This window comes from Galeopterus variegatus, unplaced genomic scaffold (assembly GCF_000696425.1).
Source record: "Galeopterus variegatus unplaced genomic scaffold, G_variegatus-3.0.2 Scaffold272, whole genome shotgun sequence".
NCBI classification, from domain to species: Eukaryota; Metazoa; Chordata; class Mammalia; order Dermoptera; family Cynocephalidae; genus Galeopterus; species Galeopterus variegatus.
In genome coordinates this window covers 475769-502068 of record NW_007726383.1, presented here as the reverse complement: position 1 = coordinate 502068, position 26300 = coordinate 475769, and the positions used below count along the sequence as shown (strand labels likewise).

At 38.7% G+C, this 26300-nt stretch overlaps 1 protein-coding gene across 1 annotated transcript in view; it reads right to left on the bottom strand.

Moving 5' to 3' along the window:
• The window catches only part of FNDC3B (fibronectin type III domain containing 3B), a 361626-nt gene that overhangs the window by 90465 nt on the left and 244861 nt on the right, over positions 1-26300 (bottom strand). The window contains exons 7-10 of the mRNA XM_008566859.1: positions 18298-18356; positions 10185-10336; positions 7471-7530; positions 5674-5743 (exon numbers count right to left, since the gene is read on the bottom strand). Coding sequence (XP_008565081.1) covers positions 5674-5743; positions 7471-7530; positions 10185-10336; positions 18298-18356 — 341 coding nt within the window. The remainder of the gene's footprint in view (positions 1-5673; positions 5744-7470; positions 7531-10184; positions 10337-18297; positions 18357-26300) is intronic.

Sequence of the window (26300 nt, the reverse complement as noted above, 5' to 3'; positions counted from 1 at the left end):
GTCCTGACCTAACTATGGTCAGCATTTACAGGGGACCATCAATCCAATAGAGTATTTGCCTCAGTGTGTGTCATCCAGCCCCATTTTAAGATAGGTGGGGTCTACTGCCTGGAAAAGAATATTTTTTTTTTTTTGTCTTTTGTCTTTTTCCGTGTCCGGCAACGGATCGCAACCCTCAGTGTTGCCCCCGCGCCTCGCTCAGCCAGTGAGCGGGAACCGGTCCGTATGTGGGATCCGAACCCTCGGGCGGGAGTGCCGCCGCGCTTCCCAAGCGGCGCACTATCCAGTGCGCCACCGGGCCGGCCCAGAAAAGAATATTCTAAGTACTCCCAAGAATGGTCTCCAAATATACATTCTAAAACCAACAAGCTACTCTCTGTTTGACTTAGTCTGGAAAAAAGGCTAAGCGGAGTTAAGAGTTTGGTGAAAAGGGACAAAAAGAGGTGATAAGAGTCCACAGACTGGAGAGATGGCACAAGAGTACAAACGATTGGATAGATATCATCTTTGAACTATTTATAACACTGTACATATGTAGGTAAAAATATGGACATTTCACACATAGAAACATGTTTGCTACTGCCAACTGCATCTCTAATTAAACAAAAACAACATTCAGGTATAGTTTATCCATGTGAATATTTAACTCTCATAGTCGTACATGATGCCAAGATTAAAGATGTTTGTTCTGCACATTAAAATGCTTGGCTCAACACTGATTACACGTGCCTGATTTCTCCAGAGAAGCTGTGAAGAAAAAGCATATAATTTGCTATTACAACACCACGCTCTTTTCATATAGCATAAAATAGAAATTATGTTGATTTTTATCATGTTCCCTTTCGACTTCTCTGCTTTTTTATATTGGGAATTTATTTTTAAAAATTGAGACCACACTCTTAAAAAGACAACAAAGAAGGCCTTGCTGCCTAAAAAAGATGCAATGTTCCCTTTCGACTTCTCTGCTTTTTTATATTGGGAATTTATTTTTAAAAATTGAGACCATACTCTTAAAAAGACAACAAAGAAGGCCTTGCTGCCTAAAAAAGATGCGAGGATTAAGCTATTCAGAATTGGAAAGCCCTTAATTCTTATAACCACCCTCCCTATCAGGTAGAAAATCTTACTACCTATTTCAGACAGAAGGAAACTCAGACTGAGAGAGATGAAGTAAATTTCCCAAAGCCACATGGCTAGAAAGTTAGGTCAACTGTACTCAGCCTTGGAAGTCCAAACACTAAACTATCCACTCCCCTTGTTCCTGCAATCATGTTTCTCTAACCACTCACAATCCACTTCCCCCAGCTCTATGCAATGAACACAACAACAGCTAAAGATAACACTGTGAAAAATAGGTCCCAATTACATGTGTAATCTGCAAAGTCCATCATGAAAATTTCACAGAGGCCATGTAAGGCAAAAGTACTAAGAAATGTCTACTTTCCTACTATCCTAAAAGGTAAAATACATATTTATTGTATATTTGAGGACACTATGACATTTGATCCAAACAAATGATGCTTATCATTAAGATGCTTTCCACCTAACCTCTGATGACGCAAATGTTCTGTTTTGCACTCACAATTAAGGGAGCACATGATAATATAAAACTAAATGGTAGATCTGGCAAGACCATTTCCATGAGTCAGGATGGGCTCACTGGAAGTAAGCTACTTAAAATGAAATCACACAATGTTCCAGACATGGGGAGGGCTCCAGCCTGAACTTTAATAGATCAGAATTCTCCAACTGGGGGCTCGTTGGTTGCACCTGGCCATAGATACTATATGTGTGTGTGGAGGGGGGCAAATACAAGTTTTTGATTACTAAGCTACCTCTGAATTAAAGGAAATAGGCAATGATCATTGCAAAAAGAAACAGCCCGACATGTGCATCTCTAATAAAAACCCATGTCAGTAGCTATAAAATTGTCTTGCCAGAAAAATAGAACCTGTATCTGATTAAGCCTCTTTACCACTTTATTGGAAACACAGAGGACAGAAGAACATATTAAGCAACACAACAGGGATGCAATCAGCCAAATTCACATTAGGAAAAACTTTACAGGACCATAAAAAAAAAAAAAAAAATTCCAACAAGGTGCAAGGGGGAGGAACAAGATGGATGGAAACCTGTGCATTAAAGGAAATTTAAGACATATCAACCAAATAAACAGCATATTCAAACCATATTTGAATTCCCATTCTTTTTAAAGAAACAAAACCTTCATTTTCAGGATAACTGAGGAAATGTGAACAGTCTCTGGATTTTGAAGACACTAAGGAATTATTATTTTTGTTTGTTTTGAATGGGGGTGTGATGATGGTGATGTGGTTTATAAATCTAGAGCTGTCATAAAAATAAAAAAAGAACTTCTGGCTTCTTTTAAAAACTCAGAAGTTCTAGTGACACTCTTTCCTGCACTGTGGCATGAGGGAGAAAACCAAGGGCAGCTCCCCCTTCGGACAGGGTAGATGCCACAGAGCTCACCAGAGATCTCACCACTCTCTGTTGTCTCCTCAGCACTGAGGTTGTTTTTCAACTGAATTTTACCCAACTCACTTTACCTATTTAAGTTCCTTGCCTCTGCCCAGGAGGTGTCACAGTTTAAAATCACTAGGCCTTTGCCTAGAAATGCAGTATTATACTCTGGCAGACCAGGTCCTGGATGTTTACAAAAACAGTTGGCACCCAGAATCATCTGGATAGTACAGCAGAGGAAAGGAGGCAGGGAAAAGGCCTACACAGTACTAGCAGCCCACAGTCAGTTGTCAGGGAAGAGGTAAATTTGGACTTAATCAAGTTCTTTGTTCCTTTTTAATAAGGTTCTTGGAGTCAGAAATCCATACTTCCTATGCCAGAGAAACATGGGTGAGGGAGGCTCCTGGTGGCCATGCTGGAAGGATGACAGCTTAATCAAGTTCTTTGTTCCTTTTTAATAAGGTTCTTGGAGTCAGAAATCCATACTTCCTACGCCAGAGAAACATGGGTGAGGGAGGCTCCTGGTGGCCATGCTGGAAGGATGACAGTGGGGATGAAAGCAAAAGAACCTGATGGCACAAGTAAAAATCTGAAGTAGCTGTATGGGCAACATGGAGCTGTTTTCCTTGTCTTTAACCTTGAAGAATGACACAGTTTGCTTAAATTAGGGGTCAGTGCTTTTCATATACAAAAGTTTTCAGCAAGGGATACAAGATCTATGAAGGTCTTAAAAAGTTCATGGAAAGATTTATATTATCTTTTAATTCCATTTTCCTACAAATTTTTCAAAGTACCGTCATATTTTGTATTGCAATGTAAATGTGCTGCACTGAGTACAAAAAATTTGACACTATATTTAAGTATCCCATGATTACATCTGTAAATTAAAATTGTTTAGTATGGATATTTCAATAACATTGTTAATTATAAAACTACCAATTAAAAGAAAAGCATACTTTTCTAGGAATACATCAACAATATACATTTGTATATGTATAAATACTTATTTGTACAAATAAACGTATATATGTATAAATGTCTATGTATCTAAACTTACATACTTACGTATAAAGTATTTTAAAATATAACGTAACTTATTATGTATTGATTTCTCTCATTTCTCCCTCTTCCCCAACATATAATCTCTCTCTCTCTCCTCTCTCTCACACACACACACACACACACGATTCAGTATCAGTTGCTTTTATACAATACATAACATACATAACACAATTTCCTTTATGGAAGTACTGAATAAATATACTTTGACAATTACTGATTAATTCCTTTTAAAGATTGTACCAAAATTAAACAACAAAACAATTTGAGTAAGAACTGAGTAATAAATATAGAGCTGATGATTTTAATAAAAATCTAAGCCAAGTCCCAAAACCTAAATTTTGCAAATCAATGTATATATAATAGAAAGGTATTATTTTCCTCTATCACCAACAGGAAAAAAAAAAGAGTGGTTGAACGGATGTGTAGTAATGACAAACAAAGTTACAGCAAAAAGTGATAAACTTAAAATGTCTCAGGCAATAATTTTTCATGTGGAATTTGGCTCAAATGGCATAGCAGATGCCAATCGAAACAGTGACAGGCATGCGACCTGTAGTGCTATCTAAACGATGTCACTGGTCTCAATATTCCCAGTAGCAGTGACTGGTGGCAAGAAGTCAAGAGCACTCTGGCCTAGTACCTGAAGCCAAGCACCAGGCATTTCAGTGACAGGATTCCATGATTGAGACTGCTACTGATAAAAGGTTTGTATATCTGATTGGTGAACTCATACAATACTCACTAACATTGGGGGGGCGGGGGGAGCCTGAAAATGAGAAAAAGTATTATATAAAGTTACCGAGTAATCAATGTGAACAAGATGGAATCAAGGTAGCAAAATCAAAAGTAACAAGGAATGAAGGGATGTAATAACAGAAGCCCTAGGTGAGACTTCAGTACATGATTTAAGAAAGAAATCTTTTACCCAACTAGAATGATTTGAACAGAGACTTCTGCGGGCCTTAATCAAAATGTGCAATATTAAGAATTGGAAGGAAAAATGTAAACTGTTTTGTGCTGCTAAAAGAGATATCTCAGTTTTCATCGATGGTTCTATCGGCTTCCACCAGAGTGACACTTTCTAAATTGGTAATGCACAAACAAATAAAAATGGCAATGAATATAATTGCTCATTTTGCAGCTGTTCAGTAACGAAATTCTTTTATAGTTGCTGTTATGGAAATTTAATGAGGAAATTATTTCCACACAGCCTTTTGAGGCATTACAGGTGACTATTAAATTTAAAATTATATTTGATGCTACTGCATGTGATAAAAGCTTACATTCCTAGAACTAAGACTTTGAGAATGTTAAGTGCATCATAAAAAGAGAGACTGTGCTCCTTTTTTCAGTGCCAAGTATGACATCTTTCTCCCAATAAAAGAGAGAGTGATATGGTCAAACTACACATATTCAAAGAATTTGTGTCATAAAGTCCTTTTTATTTTCATTGTGGAACAAAAGTGACAACCTTGAAAAAACAAAACAAAAATAATATTTACACAACATGGTACAGGTTTATAATAGATTTGCATATATTTCATTTGCTCTCACACCATTCTTTCTGAGGCTGCTATCATTATTATCCTCAATTTATGAACAAGAAAAAAAGGCCAAAGAAGTTTCAGTGGCTTGCCTAAGCACACATCCTTAGGATGGGACAGAGCCACTTAACTCCAAGTTTCAAGCTATGTCCCTTATGCATCATGCCACTCACCAAAGCAATTCGAGGCAGAGGAAGCTAAAGCTAAGAAAGAGTTGTAAGTATTAATATTCTTCTCCAGCTTGAAAAAGGAAAGGATGATCTGTATGGACTGTGGATTAGGCAGGGTGAAAAGACAAAGTATGGACTATAGACATTTTTATTAGGAGAGAGACAATTTTAAAAAAATACTAAAATAGAAAGTCACCAAGGGGGTGGGAAATTTTCTCTCTTTCTGGCAAGCAGAGGGCTACACAAAGAATAGCTGGCGGTGCCTAAAGCCATGTGTGCTGTCACATGTGTGTCATATGTCACATGTGAAGTCCTGAATGTGTCAGGAGAAAAGTCCACATATAAGGCCTTGAGATGGTAACTACTTCACTCTCCTATTCCTTTTGGGGAATCCATTAACTATTCCTCTAATCTACCAAGAAGTTCAAGATGTTCACAGGACATGGCAGTAAAAAGAACTGATGAGCACGGTTCTCAAAATGTACCCTGTGTAAAAGGTTAAAAAGAAACAAAGGGAAATGACAGACAGGATGGTAGATAAAGGGCAGACTCTTCATGAGATTCAAATTTCTTAAAAAGGATATTGTATGCTCATGATTGAGCAGGAAATTAATAAAGTAAACCTATAGTAAAGCAATAACAAACTATTAAAACATGGAGAAAAAAGAAACATGTTAACAATGAGTAATGGATAACATTTACTTGATTCCCTATATGGTGTTACATTTTCTGGTTTGTTGTTAAATCGACCATTTTGAAGAATGGTTAACCATTTCTATCATCATCTTAGCTTTATAAATTAAACAAATCATTTTGTTTGTATAGACAGTGTGAAAAGTTCAATATGTCTGGGCAGATACTGACTCAAAATCTGAAAGTTTTGATTTAAACAGGAAGAGATGGTTGCAATAGAGTTCATCTAAACCATACAACAGTGAAACAGATGTGTGCTTTGTGCCCGAATATAAAACACCACCTTGCTCTCTCTATATAAACTTATAACTAAGTTTAAAGCACTTATATAGCTAATAAGCTATTATAACCTCAACACATCCTTGTTTTCTTTAAAAAAAAAAAAAAAAATCAAGAAAATTGTGACATATAATTCTATGTGACTCAACCAAAGTTAAAATAGCTAACTTATGGCCGAACCAGACTAGAACTCAAGCTTCCTAATAATTAATATATGCTGCTCTTCCTACTAGGCTACCTTGCCTCCACCCCATCACAAAGGAACTCGTGGTGTGAATTAACCTTTGGAAAGTATAATAAAGGACATGTATTCAATGCTTGAAATTTTATTATACAATCTTCATGTCCACATATATAATTGAAGAAAGGAATGATAATCTGTTGTTATGTATCCAATTAAATAAAATTACATTTTCTGGTGAAACTTAAAAAACAAATAAAGTTAAAATTTACATAAAAATAAAAATATAAGAAAAAAGTGATATGTACCACATTCAGATACATCTATCTGTACCCGCCTGTTTGCAAATGGACAGATAGATGTATCTTTAAATAATCAGACTGTCTATGTAAAAATTCAGATAGTACTTTCCTCCTGACAGGTCTGTGGCTAGCTGGGTTTCTACCTAGGATAAGCTAGCCCTGCTTTCCAGAGTAGTTACAGCAGAAATTCCAGAGAAATTATAGAAGAGATTTCAGACTATACATACCACATGGGTTCACTGTTGTGCCAAATTGGGTTAATTCTTGTCAGAGATCATTTGATGTTTGCATTACTTGCCTATTTCAAAATCTATTGGCTTCTAAGGTCCAAAAGTGTTCTTGTAACACAGAAAGGTCTTTAGCCATTTGGTCCAAGCACACAGTTTATACATATGGCCTGTAATAAATAACTGATAGACCCATGAGAAAAAAAATCATTTCTTTTATAGACAGAAAATATTGTATGTTAAACCATATGGTCCAATAGATCTTAGAAGACCATGTAAAATAAAAATTACTTTTTAAAAATGTTTAAAATTCCATGTATTCATGGAAAATTCAGTGTATCACTTACTTTTCTATTCCCAGAAGCACAACTGTATCCTCCTAATCATTACTCTCTAGTGTGCAGAACAAGAAAGAATGGCCAATGAGCCACAGTACCAAAAGTTACATCTAGACAAGAGCCATTCACAAACATTTTTTACTCTAGCAATCTAGATTCCCAAGTATAGCTTGGCTCTTGTATTCTAACTCACCTCACATGATAATCAGTTGCTGGTCTAAGATCTTTCAGGTTACATTCTAATTCTTCTCCACTGTAAAGAAAAACCATTCATTAATTAATAATGCCAATTTCAAAAACAAAACAGGTTTTATATTTGCATCTCATAGTCATGTACTGATGATATTTCGAGAACTACTGTCTGATTCTACTATAACCCTGATATAAATTTTCTTATTTGGTATTATTATTTTTGGACTAGAAAATTAGTTTCCTTTTAATGATGCCATCCCAGATCAGGAAAACAGAAGGGGTAACTTACTAATAAAATTCCAAAAGGTCGTGCTCGCTTCGGCAGCACATATACTAAAATTCCAAAAGGTCTTATCACTTCTTAAAAGTAAATAGGTAAATAAGTAAGCAAATGAAGAAATGAATGAATGTAAATAACTGTACCAGCTGTCAACCGAAGGGAGCTCTCAGATTCACCTTGGCAGGGCCTTCAACCACCTCAGCTCTGGACTCTTGATGAAATTGCAATCTGCTTCCCTCACATACCAATGCACCCAATAATTAGCTCTCTTATATAAAGTAAAACCATTTATATGATAAGTTGTAACTAAACCTCCACTTAAATTATGAAGACGCAACCAACACAAAATAATGTTCCATCACAAATTTTCAAAAAGGTGAGAGGTGTGTTTATGCATGTGACTTACTTTGTATTCTTCAAAAATGTCAGTGTCATAAAAGAGGAAGAAATACTGTGAAATGTTCCAAATTAAAGAAGGCTAAGGAGACATGCCAGCTAAAGACAATATCTGACCCTGGATTGGATCCTGTCCTAGAGGGGAAGAAAAATGCTATAACATTTCTCAAAATAAAAAACATTTCAACTGACAGAACTGGAATACGGATGATGGCATTAGATAAAAGTATTATATCAACATAAGTTTATAAAGTTGATAATTGCACTGTGGTTGTTTGAGAAAATGTCCATATCCTTAGGAAATATACTGAAATATTAAGCAGTAAAGGACCATGATATGTAACACTTTTGGAAAGAAAATTATAGATTGAGAGGAGAGAATGGGAGAGAGGGAGAGGCTCAAATGATAGAGCAAATAGGGTAAAAAGGTAGTAACAGGTGGATCTGGGTAAAGAGAATACATGTACTTGCACTGCTTGATCTATTTTTGTAACATTTTATAAATTTGAAGTTATTCCAAATAAAAAGTTTCTTTAAAGTTGCAAACTGGAAGCTAGATGCACTCCTTGCCTGAAGCTAGGTTGTTAGGCCTACATTGTATCTTGAAAATTTTGCAGTTACTGAATTAGTTTATCAGTAAAGTTTACATTAATAACTCATATTTTCAGCATGACTTGAAAAAAAATCCAAAGAAACAGTGAATCTAGGCAACAACATATTTAGGCTAAATGGCAACTGCCCCTTTAAGAGAGAGAAAGGAGCTCTGCTGCTGACCTCAATTCCAACCTTTCTACTTTTCTCATTTCTGCAACGCCTGCCTAGCTCCTCTGCGCACCTGAGACTCTAGCTCCAGTCACCATCTTGCACTAATAGAATCTATCTCTTATCAGTTTCTTGGCAGAGGTGGGGGGAAACGGCTGTCTGTATTTCTTTACAGTCTCTACCTATGATGATTTTTTCAAAGTAGAACCAAATGGTTGTGAGCCAGAGTAAGGAGTTAGGATTTTATTCTAAGTACAGTGGAGAGTCAACAGAGTGTTCTCCACAGGGCAGTGACATAGTCTGACATGTCTCTGCAGTATGGATGCTGGAAGACCCCAAGAAGACTGCTGCAGGGGACCAGGAAAGACAGGGGAGAAGAGAGCAGCCGAAAGGCTTCGCTCATTATCTCCTTTCCCCTTTTCTTTGTCTGGAAGACCTGTCCGGGCAGCAAGTTAAGAATTAAGAAGAGGGATGGGAAGATAAAATTCTGTAGCAATGATGATGCAGGAAATGGGAGAGAAAACAAACACCTCTGGCAGAGGAAGAAGTAGGGTTTGTGTGACCACATTACCCTTCATTCTAGGGGCCACTCACAGGAATGTCAAGAAAGTACTTAAAACTGACCAAATCTGAGCAGTGCCCAGTAATTACAGTGGAGAAAAGACTTGACCCTAAAATTTTTATCATATTTAGAACAGGGCTGTAAATCATTTGAATGGTAATGTCTTGGGAGTCCAGCAGCAGAAGGGACTAGTCCTTTGTTCTGTGTGCTAAACTTCTGACCATTTAAGAAAGGCTTGGAATGAAATATTTTAAAGTAACCTTTATTACAAGCTGGAAAACTATTGTGGAGGATAAGAAGGAGGATGAAGTGAAAGAAAACCATATCGCAGAATTTTTAAAAATAGGACTAGAAAAAGGTCTGGGTCTAAAAAGTAAGAGGTAACCATATGATTGCATAATGTATGCAAAAACTAAAAGTCAGTCACTTTTGGCCCTGATAGACATTAATGAAAAATTTTCTTTAATACTATACCAATAACTAACAAAATCAAGTGATGTATTTCACCCATACCAAATAGTTCTATGCTACTTATTTCTGATTAATAGGCTTTGGACAAAATTAATTAACATTACAATTATTACTAATTGTTCAAATGAACCATTTAAAGGAAAATTTGCAAAGCTTATAAGTTTTTCTTTTGTTTTCTGTTTTCTTTAACAACTCCAATTCCACAGCTTAGCAGTGAAGAAAAACACATGGAAACATACATTACCTGTAAATTGTCTTGTATTTTCCATCTCGTCCTTTGTCTGATAAGGCAACCTCATAACTGTAGGGGAAGGAAAGACCACTGTGGGGTCCACATGAAAGTCCAACAGGAGGAGCCCAGGACAATACCACTGCTCTTGCCTGAATATTAGAAACCTGAGGAAGAAAAACATGAGACAAAAGTATTCAAACTGATGAAATGACATGAATATTGAAAAAAAGTATTCACATGAATCAGACACCTCCTTCCTCCAATAACATTTTTGTAATATTAGTGGCATGGACATAGCTCATGGCATGGACATAATAAGGCAACAACTTTAATTACAATGAAAGACATCCTATATAGTGCTCTCTTGTCGAAGTTCTAATATTCAAAATATAGCTCCTGCAACACCTGTCCTTATAATGCAAACTTTCATCCAAGTCCAGTGCAATTCATACTTAGTCCTCTAGAACGTACGATCAGTCATGCTTGGGAATTTTCTTAAAGGGAAAAAGTTGAATGTGAAATTTCAATGATCTACATGATGCCTATCACATTATGTGAAAGAAACCATACCCACAGGTACTTTCTGGTGGCCTCTGAGCCCTGCTTGGTGTCGAATTGAAGCCAATACCTTTTGAACAATGCCCTTGGAGTCCTGCAGATTCCAGGTTCCAGAAGAACCCAAGAACAGGAAACAAGGAGCAGGCTGATCAACGGGGTAGAACGTACGCAGAGGTGGACATGGTTCAGCCTCTGTTACGACTTCATTTGAACAAGAGTCTGAAACTTTAATTACTCTGACGTTCTTACCCTTACTTAGCACTACTCTAAGCCATGTTTTCACCTGTCGTCCACAGGTCCTCAGAAGGACTCAGCCACAGTCACCACAATAGTAACCTGTCCTTTAACATACCCTAACTTGCCTGCTGCTGGAACCCCCCTTCAGGATGCTGTCCCCTCTCACAGCCCTGTGACTATTTTGACTTTCCTGCTTTCTTGGCTTTGACACACTTCTTTTAGGCCCAGTTCGAATGCTACCTTTGTGTGCTCATCATACCTCACCCTGTGAGGAGCTGTGGACACAAAGATGATTAAGATATGATCTCTGGCTTCAAGGAACGCCAACTTGGTTTTCCTGCTTTCTTGGCTTTGACACACTTCTTTTAGGCCCAGTTCGAATGCTACCTTTGTGTACTCATCATACCTCACCCTGTGAGGAGCTGTGGACACAAAGATGATTAAGATATGATCTCTGGCTTCAAGGAACGCCAACTTGGTGAGGAGAGACAGGTGTATGAGGGGCCTCATGGCAGATGCACTGAGCATGAAGGGGATCCAAAGTGTCCTGGACTGATTCTGGAAAGGTCATATCCTGTCCTTCCAGAATCCCTGGTCAGAAGCAATCAGTATTTAATTTGTACTCTGGACACATTTTCCTGGTACCTATTTTTGGTGCTTATTTCATCATACTGAGCATTACTTGGTTATTTGTGTTGTTTCCTTAACTAAATTTTAAGACAGCATTCCTTACTTACCCCAGTGTATTTGCTGAAATCCTTTACACACCATTAATGAGTAATTCTGAGATACAGGGTATTATATTTGATTTTTAACTTAATAGGAAATATTTTGCTATGAAGAGTTCAGTTTATAATGAAAAAGGAGGCCGATTAGATACTAGACTGGGAAACATTGCGATAAATGGCTGCTTTGCACAATTCCAAGAACACAGTACCATACGCAGTAACATTGATTCTTAGAATGGCGGCGTAAAATAGCATCACTTCTCAAAACAGCTCAGTCAAAGGCTAGCACTCTAGATACCCAACAAGTGTCCATAAATTCCCATCCTTTTAAACTCCAGCTTTTTCACAGCTACTACAAATTTACTTTTTTCCTTTAGGACTTGGTTAAACTATTATTTAACTGAACAGAGACGTACAACATGAAGCATCAGTTAAAATAACATTAATCTTTTCTCTAAATTCCCTGAACAAGGCTTCAGGAGGCAAACTGTCATCTGAACACAGGTATTTGTGGAAATGCACTCTTCTGATATGACAACCTTTCAGAAATGCACTTTGAGAACTCAGCATCATTTTCCAAGGATGGTGGTTTCTGCAAATTCCATCATCTAGCTAAGCAGGCTGCCACCTAGATTATGATCACTGTTCTGGTGCCCAGTCTCCACCTGTGCTCCTGCTCCCTCCCTTTTACTGACTCTTGGCCTCAGGTTTCCCTTCTTTAGGCACTGGAATCCTGAGAGAAAGAGTGCTCAGTCTGTTAGGACTCAGAACTCATTTCCATGTCAAGGCTGATTCCAGGAAATTACATGGTGCCTTTCAAGAGAATGTCACATAAAGGTGAATTCTCAGCACTACATGTGTTTACTCTGAGTGTCTTGGGAGGTGCTGTCTTAGTGGGAGATTCGGAACTCTAGGAACCCTATCTGGGTTCAAGTTTATTTCAGAGTGACAGCACTCGGACATGACCTTCATACTGCAGTCTCTCCTGTGCTGAAATTTTCTCACCGGCAGTGATTACCAAAGTTAACTAGGGCATGGCTAATCTGATCACCACAGTCATGGCTGATGCCCTCTCCCACCCCCCCAAAAAGTTTAGAAGCCATAAAACTCACTGACTTCCTGATGTTCAATCTACCATAACTAGAAATCAATCTCCTTTGTAACTCAGTGATAAAAGTGGTGATTCCTAGTTACAAAGTTATTGGACAAGGTGCAATCTGACATTTGTTTCTGCACTAGTGATATAAAAGGGTCTGTTGTGTAGGTTACTAGTGTAAATCTGCATTAAGAACTATTTAAAATAAACTGCTTTTAAGTACCTTGAAAGACTCATAAAACCACTACCTACTTCTGAATGGTCACAATACCAAGCAGAAATCATTCTTGTCTATGTATTTACTAAATATAGATTCCAACTTGAGAGCAGTTGTATTATGTGTGTGTGTGTGCATATCTGAGGAAATTCTAAAACTGCATTGTCTTAGTCCTTCGATATGAAATCCTTAGTTCTCTTTCTCCTTGTCCCTTCTCTCCTGTTCATCCCAGGATTTTAATACTATTCTGTAAAATTTTATGATTTTTATTCTCTTTCATGTTCAAAAATACTTATTTGCTAGAAGCTTCTTAATTTGGTCTGGCCTTTGGTCATAACTGTGTGGGAGGCCTACTAATATAATCAAGGAGTATGCTAAGGAAATATTACCTTAGAATACTGGCTTCACTTCCATCATGAGAAATAACAACATAAAGGAAAATAAATGAAAAAGGAAAAGGTCAATGAAAGAGAATACTCAAATCTAAAATTTTCACAATCATCTGTTTCTATAATTCCTTAAGTGCTAACAGCCTCAAATCTGTTCCCAGATATATTGTTTATCTTTCAAGGAATTGCTTCTTACAGGGGAAGTGTTCCTCTTAAGACAGTTTACTCACTTCTGGAACCGACAAATCAATTGTTTCTACAAGCTAAACTTTAGCGGATGGAAACAATGCAGAACCACAATTTCAGGTTACACTTATTTACATCCTGAAAATAAACAGCCCACCAGTATGTAGACTACATCAAGCGCCACCATCAGAGATTAGACCACATTAAGCTGGAGGTGGCTGGTTAATTCCTAAACCACTTACAGTAATATTTAGCTTATTCCTCTGCAACATCAGTGGCTAAGTCTCCAATGCATGCTGATTGTTACAGTCCCAGGACAAATACCTAATATATTTGTATGCTTTTTTATTAAAATTTAAATAAAATTGACTAAGTGTTTGGATCTTTATAGTGTCTGGGTCTCTGAGAAGTAAAGCTTTAGGAAAATGACCGAAATCCCCAAATCCTAAATATTGTTTCTGCACCTAAATCAAATCATCTGCAAAAATCTCAAAGAAAAACATATGCCTTTTATTTAGAGATATTACCAGATGTGGCTGAAAGAAAACAAAATTAAGAATAACAATCCTTTTTACAATTGTGTGCCCAACTTCCTACAGCTCCACTTCTTTGCCTGGAAGATAGCCTGACACCCCTCTTTCCCATTTCAGAGCATAACAGGGAGTTTCACTTTTGCTTAATGATACGCTATGAACTATAGAGAAATATTACATCCCAAGTATTCTATAAATAGTATATAATTTAATTCCCAGATAGCCCCATGTGGTATTTATTATCCTACCTTTAAAGATGAGGAAATCAAGGCACAGAGAGGTCATGCTACTTACCCAAGGTCACAGTGGCAGTTAATAGGCATGCTAGGTCCCAATCCAGACTGCTGGACTGCAAAACATGGGCCCTCCCCCTCCTGCTGTCTTGTACACTGGCACCCAGCTGTTCCAGCATTCCCTAAGCTGGTTTAGCTTCATCCTCTGATGCTGGTCAGCCTTCAGGTATTTGTCCCACCTGCCAGAATCTAGCTACAGCTGCTGTAGTCTGCCACACATTTATTCAGCAAACATCTGGTAAGGGTTTACTATGTGCCAAGGACAGTGCTACGTACTGGGGACACAAAGATAAATAAGATACAATCATGAATACAAACTTCAAAGAGAAAAAGGGTAGGAGAGACAAGGAGAGGGAGAGGGAGAAAATTGTGTAAACAACTAACTAGGCAGGGAGTGATGAGTGGACTGTCACCAGGCAGAGAAGACTTATGAGGAACAGGGGGCAGTGTGGTGGGGAGCATAAGGACTCCCCAGAGATGTCCTGATGTAGTCCTGGAACCTGTGAATGTATTACCTTACATGGAAAAGGAATTTGGCAGGTGTGATTAAGTTAAGGACCTTGTGGAGGGGAGATATTCCTGGATTATCCAGATAGGCCCGATGTAAATCCAAAGGTCCTTATAAGTGAAAGAGGAAGGCAGAAGACTCAGAGCCAGAGAAGGAGGTGTGAAGATGGAAGCAGGACTTGGAGAAGTAGGACTGCTGACTCTAAAGATGGAAGGGGCCATAAGCCAAGGAAAGCAGGCTGCCTCTAGACACTGGAAAAGGCAAGGAACCAGATTTACTCCCAAAGCCTACGGAATATAACGCAGCCCTGGCAACATCTTGATTTAGCTCAGCAAGACCCATTTGGGACTTTCTGACCTCCAGAACTTTAAGAAAATAAATCTGTATTGTTTTAAGCCACTGAATTTATGGAAATTTGTGACAACAGCAATAGGAAACTACTACACATGGACAGGAAGAGAAGTTGTCATTATGTCAAAAGCAGGAGGCACGAACGAGCATGGCACTCAGAACTGCACTTATCTGGGATGCCTCCAGCCCACACAACCTGGATGTACTTTTGCTGCCATCCAGTGCCCCAGTCCCAGAGGCTGGGCAGCAACAGTCACCACCCACACACTGTTAAAACAACTGAAGTGACTGTGTCCTAGGATGCCCACTGCCTTTCACTGAATGGCTTAAAAGATAGGATGTAATATTTTGGCAAGTCCAAGTCTCAATGCTAAAAAGAGCATCAGACATAAATGCTGATCTATAGATCTTTAATGACTCTACAAAGCTTGTAAATGCTTGAGACTTTGTTGTTTCTACTCGTCTCCTGAAAGTTTGTCAGCCTGCCTTTTCCAATCCTAGATAACATGCTGCTTATGAAGCAGAATTGACAACTCCAGCTTTACAGGACTAAGGAAATCCCTGGCTATACTTACTATATCCATACCCATCTAAACCATGTTGATGTAGAAACAATATCTTCTGACTGAATTTCTATCCCCAAATTCATCTCAGAACTTTGGAGGAGAGCAATGAGAAAGGATGACATCCAGGTAAGCTGACTGGTTACCCAGACAGGCCGCCACTTTGTGTCATTTACCAGAGTACATTCTCTGGCCCTCTGCCCAGCAGACTCAGACACTCAATCTAGCTGGTGTTCCAGAGTCCATCTAAAGTATTATATACTTTAGAATCAAGTACATAATATCATATTACCAATTAATTATTTCATAAGGAAAAACAAAATTATCTGGTAGATTAGACAGCACTACCAACCTGCCTCATCTTTTTTCTCTCTGTTGGCTACAGGAAAGCCAAATTCTCAAAAGGCTGCTATGTTGGCAGCAACTGAGAAAAAGGAGAAGCAGCCACGTGATTCAAGGGTCTAAAGACACCAGGCTCTGAGAAGCCAACTCTCCATGACGGCAAGAGAACTGCCTGGCCAGGCTAGGATACGTAGAGCCAATATCCACCTGCTTCTGTCGCCAAGCAATCCTTCTCTCCAAGTAGTACAGACAAAAGTTCTCGGATGTCAATCTTACCATATTATACCTTACATCACAGCTACTTATGAAAAGCCTGTCCATCAACCCTGCTCTAAAAATCATAGATTAACTGCTTAATAAACACTGAATCAAGGAAAAAGACCAATGCTTCTAAATATCATTTTTATCTGGCTACCTAGAAACATCAATTCTGTCACTTCTGCAGTCCAAAAGTGACTAGGAACATCTGAAGAAAAGCACTGTGTGCACACACAATTGAAGTTTTGTGACTACATCTGGGACAATGAACTAACCCGTTGCCCTGCCTTCTCTCTCTGATTATGACTCCTGTTTCCTCATGAATTTTTCTTCTTTCTATTGTACTATAAATATAAGCTTGGTCCATGATTCTGCTCTCAAGCCTTTTCTACTCTCTCCCTAGACTCCATCCCCTCCCCACAGCTATCATCCACGCCTACAAGTTTAACTGCTGTTCCTGTGCTGGAATCTCCTGATCAGAATCCTGCTGCTCCTCTCTCCACAGCACTGATCTACCAGACACTTGCGACTGCCCACTGCATTTTTCCAGATGTCCTGCCAGTGAAACAAACTCAAGAATGGCACTGAAGATACAAAAAGGACACAGACAAGGACCTATAGATTACTGGGAAAGAAGAGAAACAAGTAAATGGAGCACAATGTACGAAATCCAACAGCAGAGGAACATGCAGAGCACAGTGAAACTGCAGGTGGTACCAGTGGTACTAAGTAAGTACTAGGAGGAGTATCGCACTTGACGGGCATGGACAGCAAACAGAGGAGACATCTTACAGGAAGTGATTAAAGCCCAGCTATTTATGACACTCGGCATGGAATAGGTTATACGCCTTACTGATTTTTCTCTAGAGTGGCTCTACTATCCATCTCCTGTCCTTGCCACATCTGATGCCACCACTCTAATTCTGACTCCCATAGCTTCTTACCAGAACTATACTAGTAGATTCCTAATACTTCTCTCCCTGGGTCCACTTCCTTCTCACTCCAGCTCTTCTGAAAATACAGTCCTGATTATATAACTGCTTTGCTCAAAAACCCTCAATGGCAGCCTGCTTCTTAACCAGAGTAAGCACAGACTCCCCAACCCATCTTCAATGCCCACTCCTCTACAAGTGCCCTTTATGCCTGTCCTCCAACACACCTCATGCTTTTAGGTTTAGTCAAACTCAACTATGTACCCTGAGGCATGTTTGGACTCTTCTCTTAAAAAGCCTCAGTATTTGAAACACATTAGAATCAAGGTTTTCCAATTCAGCTAGAAAACACTCCAAAGAACTTTGGCTCTCTAATCTCAGATGAAAGGCTGAATCAACATTCTGAATTTTTCACTTGAATTTCAAAGCACCTGGCAAAATCAAACTTAAAACCTCACAATATCATTACTCTCACAGATTTTTTTCTTGTCATTGCACTCAATGTCCTGAACTTATTTTTCTCAGCTAATAATTAAATATCTTTTTAAAATTTACCTGGGAAAAGACTTGGAATTACTGAGATTTTCAAAAATTATTGTTACTACATTTACACAGGTAAAAGGAAATTACCAAAAGAAATCTGTTCTGTAGATCTGAGAAAGAAAAAAAAAATGCACCCTTGGAAGTTGGAAAGAATATCTAATTGCATTTGGAATATCTAAATAAAGAAGACATTTCAGCAGATTATAATGACACAGAAGACTGCTGTTCTACATTTTCATGCCCCATGAGTAACTGAACACTATTTCACAGTTCATGAATAATATGTAATGAGAAGGGCCCTTTTCTTACCTACTGTGTGGTGAAATAAAAAAAAACACATTTGAAATACTTAAGAAAGTGTCATTTATGCTGAGAAATCCAGAAGACATACCTGTGGCTTCTCTATTCCCGAAAGAATGTCTTGCACCCTCTTTACTTCCAACTCATACTCTGTATTGCAAAAAAGAGAAAAGGAAAAACAATACCATTAGAAGGCAATAAGGTTGTAGGGTTTCTTCCCCAAGGTCTTTTAACTAGGGCTATCATTAAGTCAGGTGCCTGTTACCATGAATTTTGGGTACCACAAACATGATAATGAAAATCAGGGATGGGGATGTGGGGGTGTCTCTGGGGTAGGGGTTTCACTGTGATTGTGCTAAGATGCCACTGTATAGTTTTAAGTATTCACAGTGTTAATGACATTAACACACAGAGTTCCACTTATTAATTCAACAGGCAACAAGGAATAACAGGTCCTAAGAAGGATGAGTGGAAATGCAGCTGGAGGTTGAGGGTAATGAAGAGAGGAGGTTGAAGAGATGGTGTCCAGTCTATGCAGGGCTAAGAGTTCAATTTTTCAATTCAATTTTTTATTTATTTTGTGTTCAAATTTTTAAGTCAGGTAGGCAGCCACTGGAGTGTTTAAGTGGAGAACTGGCATGATCATATATTGAGTCTGAAAAGAACTGCTTGGCTTCTGAGTGAATAATAGATATAAATCAGGTAAGAGTGGAAGCAGAAAGACGATTCAGAGTACTGCTGCAGTGGTCCAGGTAAAGGATAGAGCTGGCCTGGGCTGGGTTTGCAGAAAAGATGGTGAGAACAGGACTAGTTTGGGAGGTATAGTTGCTGAAGGACTGAATCTGATAGGCAAGGGTAACGGAATGTTAAGAATCAAGGATAATTCCTACTTTTTGACTTATCAACTGAAGGTGGGGAAATGTACATGTTTCAGGGTAGAATGACAATTATATTTTAGAAATGAAAGGGGAAAGGAGCTTGGAGTAGAGAGGATGGGGTGGGAAGGATGTGTACAAAAAAACAATAAATAGAATTGAAACTTAAGACTCCATGTTGTTAGAGGAAACTTGATTTTTATAATGGGCTTGGTGGAATCTAATATTGAGTTTATACTAGATTCCATTTAACTGTTCAACCTAGTTTATGAGTTAAATGCTGGAGAGATATTACCAAGACATATATCCTTGCCCCCAAGATATTTCAAGTCCAGTTTGAGGTTGGGGTGGGGGGGTGGCAGGAAATGAAAGCAAATAGGTAATTACAATGCCATGTGATAGGTGTTCTGGTAAAGCTAAACCAAAAGAGGGCATTTTGGTGAAGTCTTCCTAGGAACCAACATCCAGCTGAGCCCTGTGCATAAGCAGGCATTTGGAGGTGAGGGGGAGGTGGAACCAGGGGGTGAGAGGGGGTTAACAGTCCAGCTCTTCACAGCGCTATTCATTCTCATTGTTCAGGTCTAATGTCAAAGTCACCTCTTCAAAGAATCCCACCCTAACCACGACCCTTTGCCCTAGCCTCACTCCTGTCACTCTTATATCTTTTTTTTCTTCTAATCAGTCATCAAAATCCAAAAAGAATTCCCTTGTTTATTTTTTCCCTTGCTTATTATTGGTCTTTCCTTCCCAAGTCTCAGGAAGGCAGAGATACTCTAGGCCTGGAGTACACAAATTTTTTCTGTAAAGAACCACATAAATATTTTAAACTTTGTGGGTCACACATTGGTCTTGGTTGCATATTCTTCTTTGTTTTTTTGTTTTTATAACCCTTTAAACATGCAACAACAATCTCAGTTTGCAGACCACACAATCACAGGCCACAGGGCAGGCCAGTTTGCTGACCCCTATTTGAGGACATGGTCACCTTCTACTGGCAGCACCTAGAACAGTTCCTCATATTCAAATCTCAACAGATACTTGTTGACTAAATAAATGAACACTCTACATTAAAAATGATAAAAACTTCTAGTTGGCACCACTCTAAACTTTAAAAGGATTAGTTCTTTGTTTTTTTCTGTTTGCATTCTGTTTAGAAGAACATGTTTACCTTTATTCTGACAAGAAAAATAAAGAGGCTGGTGGCGATATTATAATTTCTAAAACTGCAACATTTTAAAAGAAAGCCCACATTCAAAAAAACCACATGTCACAAGCTCATTTATAATCATGCATTCATGTTAAGATATGGATAATGGATTGTACCCATAAATCAAAAGTAGACATTCCCTCAAATTTTCCAGAAGCCCCTACCTACTAAGTAAACTATAAATATTATGTATCTCAAAAGTTAACTGTCAACTAAAAAACAAAAACAAAACATAAGCACAGTTGTAATAAGTGAACTGGTTCAGTTGTTAAAGACAATATTCTCAATCTCTGGTTACTCTTAAGAGTTTGAAGGACTCTATATGGTTTCACACACTCACGTAGCTGAAAGAGGTAACTGTTTCCTTCTCCCATGAAAGACACATTTAGATTATTTCAGCAGAGCAAGAAACCAGACTCTATCCTTGAGGTAACAAAAGTTTAGATTAAAACAGGGATGACCATATTCAACACAGAAATAAATGAAGAATTAAAGAGATCTGCAAAGGAGGAATCCTCAGAACTATGCACTAGACATAGGTACAAAGGAACAAAGAGTTAAGGAAGGGATGCTATGCCCCACGAAAATTGAAGTCTCCCTCCCACCCTGCTTTCAAATGCAGATGACAGAAGAAATGGTTATGCTTTTGACAGAGAAAAGAAAAAAAATGGGGGGCCGACCCCAAAGGAAGGGATGCTATGCCCCACGAAAATTGAAGTCTCCCTCCCACCCTGCTTTCAAATGCACATGACAGAAGAAATGGTTATGCTTTTGACAGAGAAAAGAAAAAAAATGGGGGGCCGACCCCGTGGCTCACTCGGGAGATTGCGGCGCTGGGTGCGCCGTGGCTGCGGGTTCGGATCCTATATAGGGATGGCCGGTGCGCTCACTGGCTGAGCCCGGTGCGGGTAACACCAAGCCAAGGGTTACGATCCCCTTACCGGTCCCCCCCCCAAAAAAGAAAGAAAAAGAAAAAAAAAATGGGGAAGGAGGCTAGATAAGAAGGAAAAAAAGATCTGTCCAAAATAAAAAAGAATGGGTTTCAGGAAAGAGCTAGAAACACATGTGAAAGGTCCTGATAAGTTGATAAAATCAACTTTCAAAGAGAGGTCAGGACTTTCCTTGTCTGTCTGCCTTTGATCACAATCATAAAAGCTGACATTTTTCTGATCACCCAAGTCTGTGGTGTCAGCGCACCATCTCCTTGCTAATTTTCACCACATTCCTTTTAAGATCTCTGCTCCATTTCACAGCACTGGGTGGAACTGATGTCTATTTAGTGCATCACAGTTTCCATCTCCAGTGCTGGGCACAGCACCTATAGGTTTCTGTGTTGACTGAGGAATGAAGCTGAGGAACAAATGAGGAAACTGAGTCTGGGAGAGAAGATGTGATTTCCCCAAGGCCAAAAGTCTAGTACATGGTCCCAAAGCAAGAACCACCTCTGACTGCATCATGACAAATAGAGATCTGGGGGCCGTGAGGGAGAAGATGTGGGGAGAGAAAGTAGAGGGTTGAGACTGGTGGGGTGTTTGCATTGAGGTGGATGAGGAAAAGGGAAGGCAGCAGAGGAGACAATCTAAGTCTCATGAGAAGGTTTGAGTAGGTTTTGTTTCCTTTTTTTTGAACTTGAACAAAGGCCATTGATCTGAACAGAAGATATGTAAGAAAAGAAAGAATAAGAAAAAAGTGGACCATGAATGAAGCCAAATAAACAAATGATTTTGAGAAGATCAAAAATAAAAAGGGCAGGGTGTGGGCAGGAAAGGTAGTGAAAGGACAATCACTACCCTATTGTGTCTGGTCACTACTCGGTTAAATAAGGAGAAATGTGGTATCAAAGCCAGACTGGAATTCTGTCTTTCTTTCAAGGCTCTAATTGTAAATATGGAAAAATTAGAGGAAAAATGCATTTACACCACATTTATTTAATGTTTTTCCATTTGTGCTGCCACAGACTGAGAGAAGAAAAGTAAATAAGTCCCAGGCACAGTATTTGCACAAACAAGAGTGAAAATAAAATCTGTTTAACTGAACTAAAATGACAGTTACCACATACAAAATAAACTCTCGTATGAAAGCTAACAATCTGGCATGAAAATGTCAAAATTCACAACTCTACTACCTAAATAACTGAGTTAACTAAGCCCTCAGCCTACCTCTCCCTAAGCACAAGTCAATTGTGCCTTGGAGCAGTCCATGAATTCTCACCCTTTTCATAAATCAACTTTGCAGCCCAGCTGTCCAAAGAGTATGTGTCAGTTTCTGCTTGCTGGCGTGCTTCCTTTTTCTCTGTCTGTCTCTCTCTCTCTCTCTCTCTCTCTCACACACACACACACACACACAGAATTGTGAGGGAGAGGAGAAAAGGGGAGAATAGCCAATTCCCTCACAAAAATGAACAAACAAAAAAGAATTCTGGTGATGTGCCTTTAGGATATCTTCTTTTATGTCAAGTTAAAAAGAAAACTATGTCTTGTTTCTGTTTTTTCTCTCCTTAAGAACTTAGTGTGTGCCAACGGAACGAGACTATCCTAGAAGAAACAGAAATACAAGGTTCTGGCGCAAGGTCACGGACAAGTTTCTCTTCATCATCAGGGCTGTGTTCTTCCCTCTGAGTTGCAGCAACTAAATGAATTCAGAGGCAAATCTTGTAAGCCGACTTTGTATTTCTTTTTCCTCACATCAAAGCTGCCATGAGGTGAACCAACACATCAATACCATTTTTCCACCTGCTTTGATTTTGTTGGTGACCGAGGATGGAGTGATGGAAATGACAACCCACCTTTTACATCACTGGCTGCTGCCTTAGCACTTGAAAGTCTTTTCCCTGCAATGGAGTCTGATTTATCAGTAAAGAAAAGGATAGTAGAGCACCCTCGACTACTGCATCACAGAGAGAAGGGGCATTTTGTTTTGCAGATAGAGGCATATTCAGGGGTGGGAAATTTATCGAAAAGGAGTTAAGATAGGGGCCTCTAGTTCAGACATACCCTCAATGAGCTGAGAACTAGCGTACTTGTAAATGCCAAAAAAGGGGCGAGGGTTCAGCTCAGAGACTCAAGTTTTTCCTTCCTCTCCCGAGAACAAATCTCCCATCAAGAAAAGAAAGCATTTTTAGCAAAAGGAAGGTTGAAATAAAAATACACAAAGCATATACAATTAAAACAAAACAAAACAAAAAAAACCCCACACACAGAGGGTAGATGTGTCGTGTGAAATTTAAGCTTTCCATAAATAATGGTTTTCATGTTTGCTCCAAAAAGAAATGTAAGTTCAGACTGTTTGAGTAATTGTATGGCCTAAACTAATTAAAATATTCCCCTTTATAAACACAATTTCCTTCTTTGGTTTGTTTCACATTTTTTTTCCTTCTTAGAAAAGAAATACAGCTTACACACTTAGCTGCTAGCTATAGAATGTATTTATGGTTTTAACAGCCCCTTCATTCCAATGGAATGACATCAGCTTTATTTCTCTCTAACCCTTCTGTCTAGTTTTCATACACAGGGCTCATTTGCAGATATGCCTGTCATAACATTATATGCTTTCTCAGATTTGCCAAGGAACTGACATAGCTACTGTCTTTAACATATCATGTATAATAAACTAGGGGCATGGAAAAAATGCAGGTTCTGATCATGCCCATTTTGGGGATAAGAAGTTTAAAGTCAACAGCAAGCAATCAGTATAAGAACTAAATGAACAAAAATAAGTACTTTTGGATGAAAAAGAAAAGTATGTCTCAAAAATAAGGACAAACTAGGCAATGCCTACTAATGCTGATGAGAATGAATGGTGATGAAGAAAGAAAATAGTAAGAATACTTGCTGAGTTGCTTTTTCACTCAAAAAAATTAATTGGTGTCTTCATTTTAAAAATGTTACTTATGCTGGGGAAAAAAAATCTATAAGTGCATACAAAAGTAGGATTAATTACCTAAGAACCTCCACTTACCGATTATGATTTTTAATACAAATATTAAAGATGTCTAAAATCACAAGATAGAGAATAAATTTATATAATATAAAGACAATGTAGTTAATCCCAATAGACCAATATTCCAGAAACAGCTTGAGATATCAATCATCCTGATGCTAAAAATGCAAAAATAGTATCTTGCTAGACATTTAGCTGGTTAAGTGGTTATTCTATTTGAAATCCTGAAATGTAGCCACGGGAATACCAGACTCTCAAGAGTAAAAAAGAAAGCAGCAGGCAGGTGAACATACGTTGTGCGAAGTTGCCTTCCAGTCTAGGAAAATATTTTCAACAGTGGCCTGGATTCCAAACAAATTCTGGAACTTTACAGAAAAATGAAAAGGAGAGATGAATTCCTTCTGCAGGTGGAGTGCCCAGCTGGACAGAAGGACAGCCAGAGAATGTAAATTGGGACAAAGAGGGCTAATTTCCTCTGAGCTTTTGTTGCTATTTCTGGAATTCAGTAGAAAGAATGATTTTCTTCCCTGGCCCAAGATTTCAGCAAAGTCCTACTGGGAACATTCACATTAATCCTCCCATAGGCAAATGGGCTCCTTCAGGCAAATGTGTTACAACACCTTAGGTAACAAGAGGAACAGTACAGAAGTGCTAGGTCTGGGTCTTTAATGAAAAGTGGAGAAAGGAAAGTACCAGACACTCTTTTTGATTTCCACATCAACTCAAGGTTTGCCCCTCAACCTTCTTTGATGTCAACTAAATTGTGGCTATGATCACAGTTAATAATTTTCAGTACAAATATTAAAGAGGTCTAAAATCACAAGACAAAGAATAAAATTGCTTAATATAAGGACAATGTAGTTAATCCCAAAAAGACAACTATTCTTTTGAAATACTAGGAGATTCTATGCTCATTTCTGTCAAATTACCTAAGAAAAATCCTTCTGTTCATTTCACAGGACAAAAGTCATATGCAATATACATATGGAACTGGACAAAAGCAGCCAGGATTAAGAACAAATTAAACAGGGGTAACCTCCCCCCCCCACACACACACAGAAACGGATGAAGCATTAGGTAGATTTGCTTGCTTGGCAAGTTTAACACCAGTCTTCTCCTTTTCTTCCCTCTGCATGTTTGAACTGTTCACTGTCTAACTGAATCCTAAACTGTGCCAGATATAGCTCTTTTATTTAGGAGGAAAACTCAACTCCACGATTATCCAGCAAGACCTGGTACCCTTCCTGGGTGTGTAACAGAAAGGCAGTCTCTCTTAAACCCAGGATAGAACAAATTACAAAGGCAATTAAAGTTTATACACTACTTTCTGCATCAGCATCTATAAACATTTCCACAAAATGTTTTTTCATTAAGATTTGGCATACCGAGTCTGCGTGCCGGCAGAAACTTAGGAACTTCTGAGATGGACTGGGAATCAGGTCCTGGGCGCCGCTGGAACCGCCCGGAGAGAGACTGAGCAGGCTGCGGTGCGACCAGGAGCCGGGAGCACCAGGGGCGGCGAGAGGCGGCCGGGGCCACTCTGGCTGTGGAGGCCGCCGCGGGAGCGGCACGATCGCCCCGCCATCTTCCCGGTAGTCAATTTTGGACTTGTCTGGCACTAGCGTCCAACTGAGTAGTCACTGAGGTAGCCATACCAAATTGGCAACCCCAGCAACATTTTACTCAGGCAACACTGTCAAACCTGTGGACTGTAAAACCCCCTGCCACAATGAATAAACATCAAAGAAAAGACACAAGAAATACGAAAAACCAAGAAAGTACACCACCCAAAGATAATAAATCTCAAGCTCTAGATCCTATAGAACAAGAAGCCCTTGAAATGACTGACAAGGAATTTTGGGTGATAATTCTAAGGAAACTGAATGAGATACAAGAAAACTCAGCTAGACATCATGATGAAATGAAGAAAAGTATACAAGACCTGAAAGAGGAAATGTACAAGGAAATCAATGCCCTGAAAAAAAATGTAGCAGAACTTGCCGAACTGAAGAAGCTATTCAGCGAAATAAAAAAACACAACGGAGAGTTTAACAAGCAGGCTTGTTGAAGTTG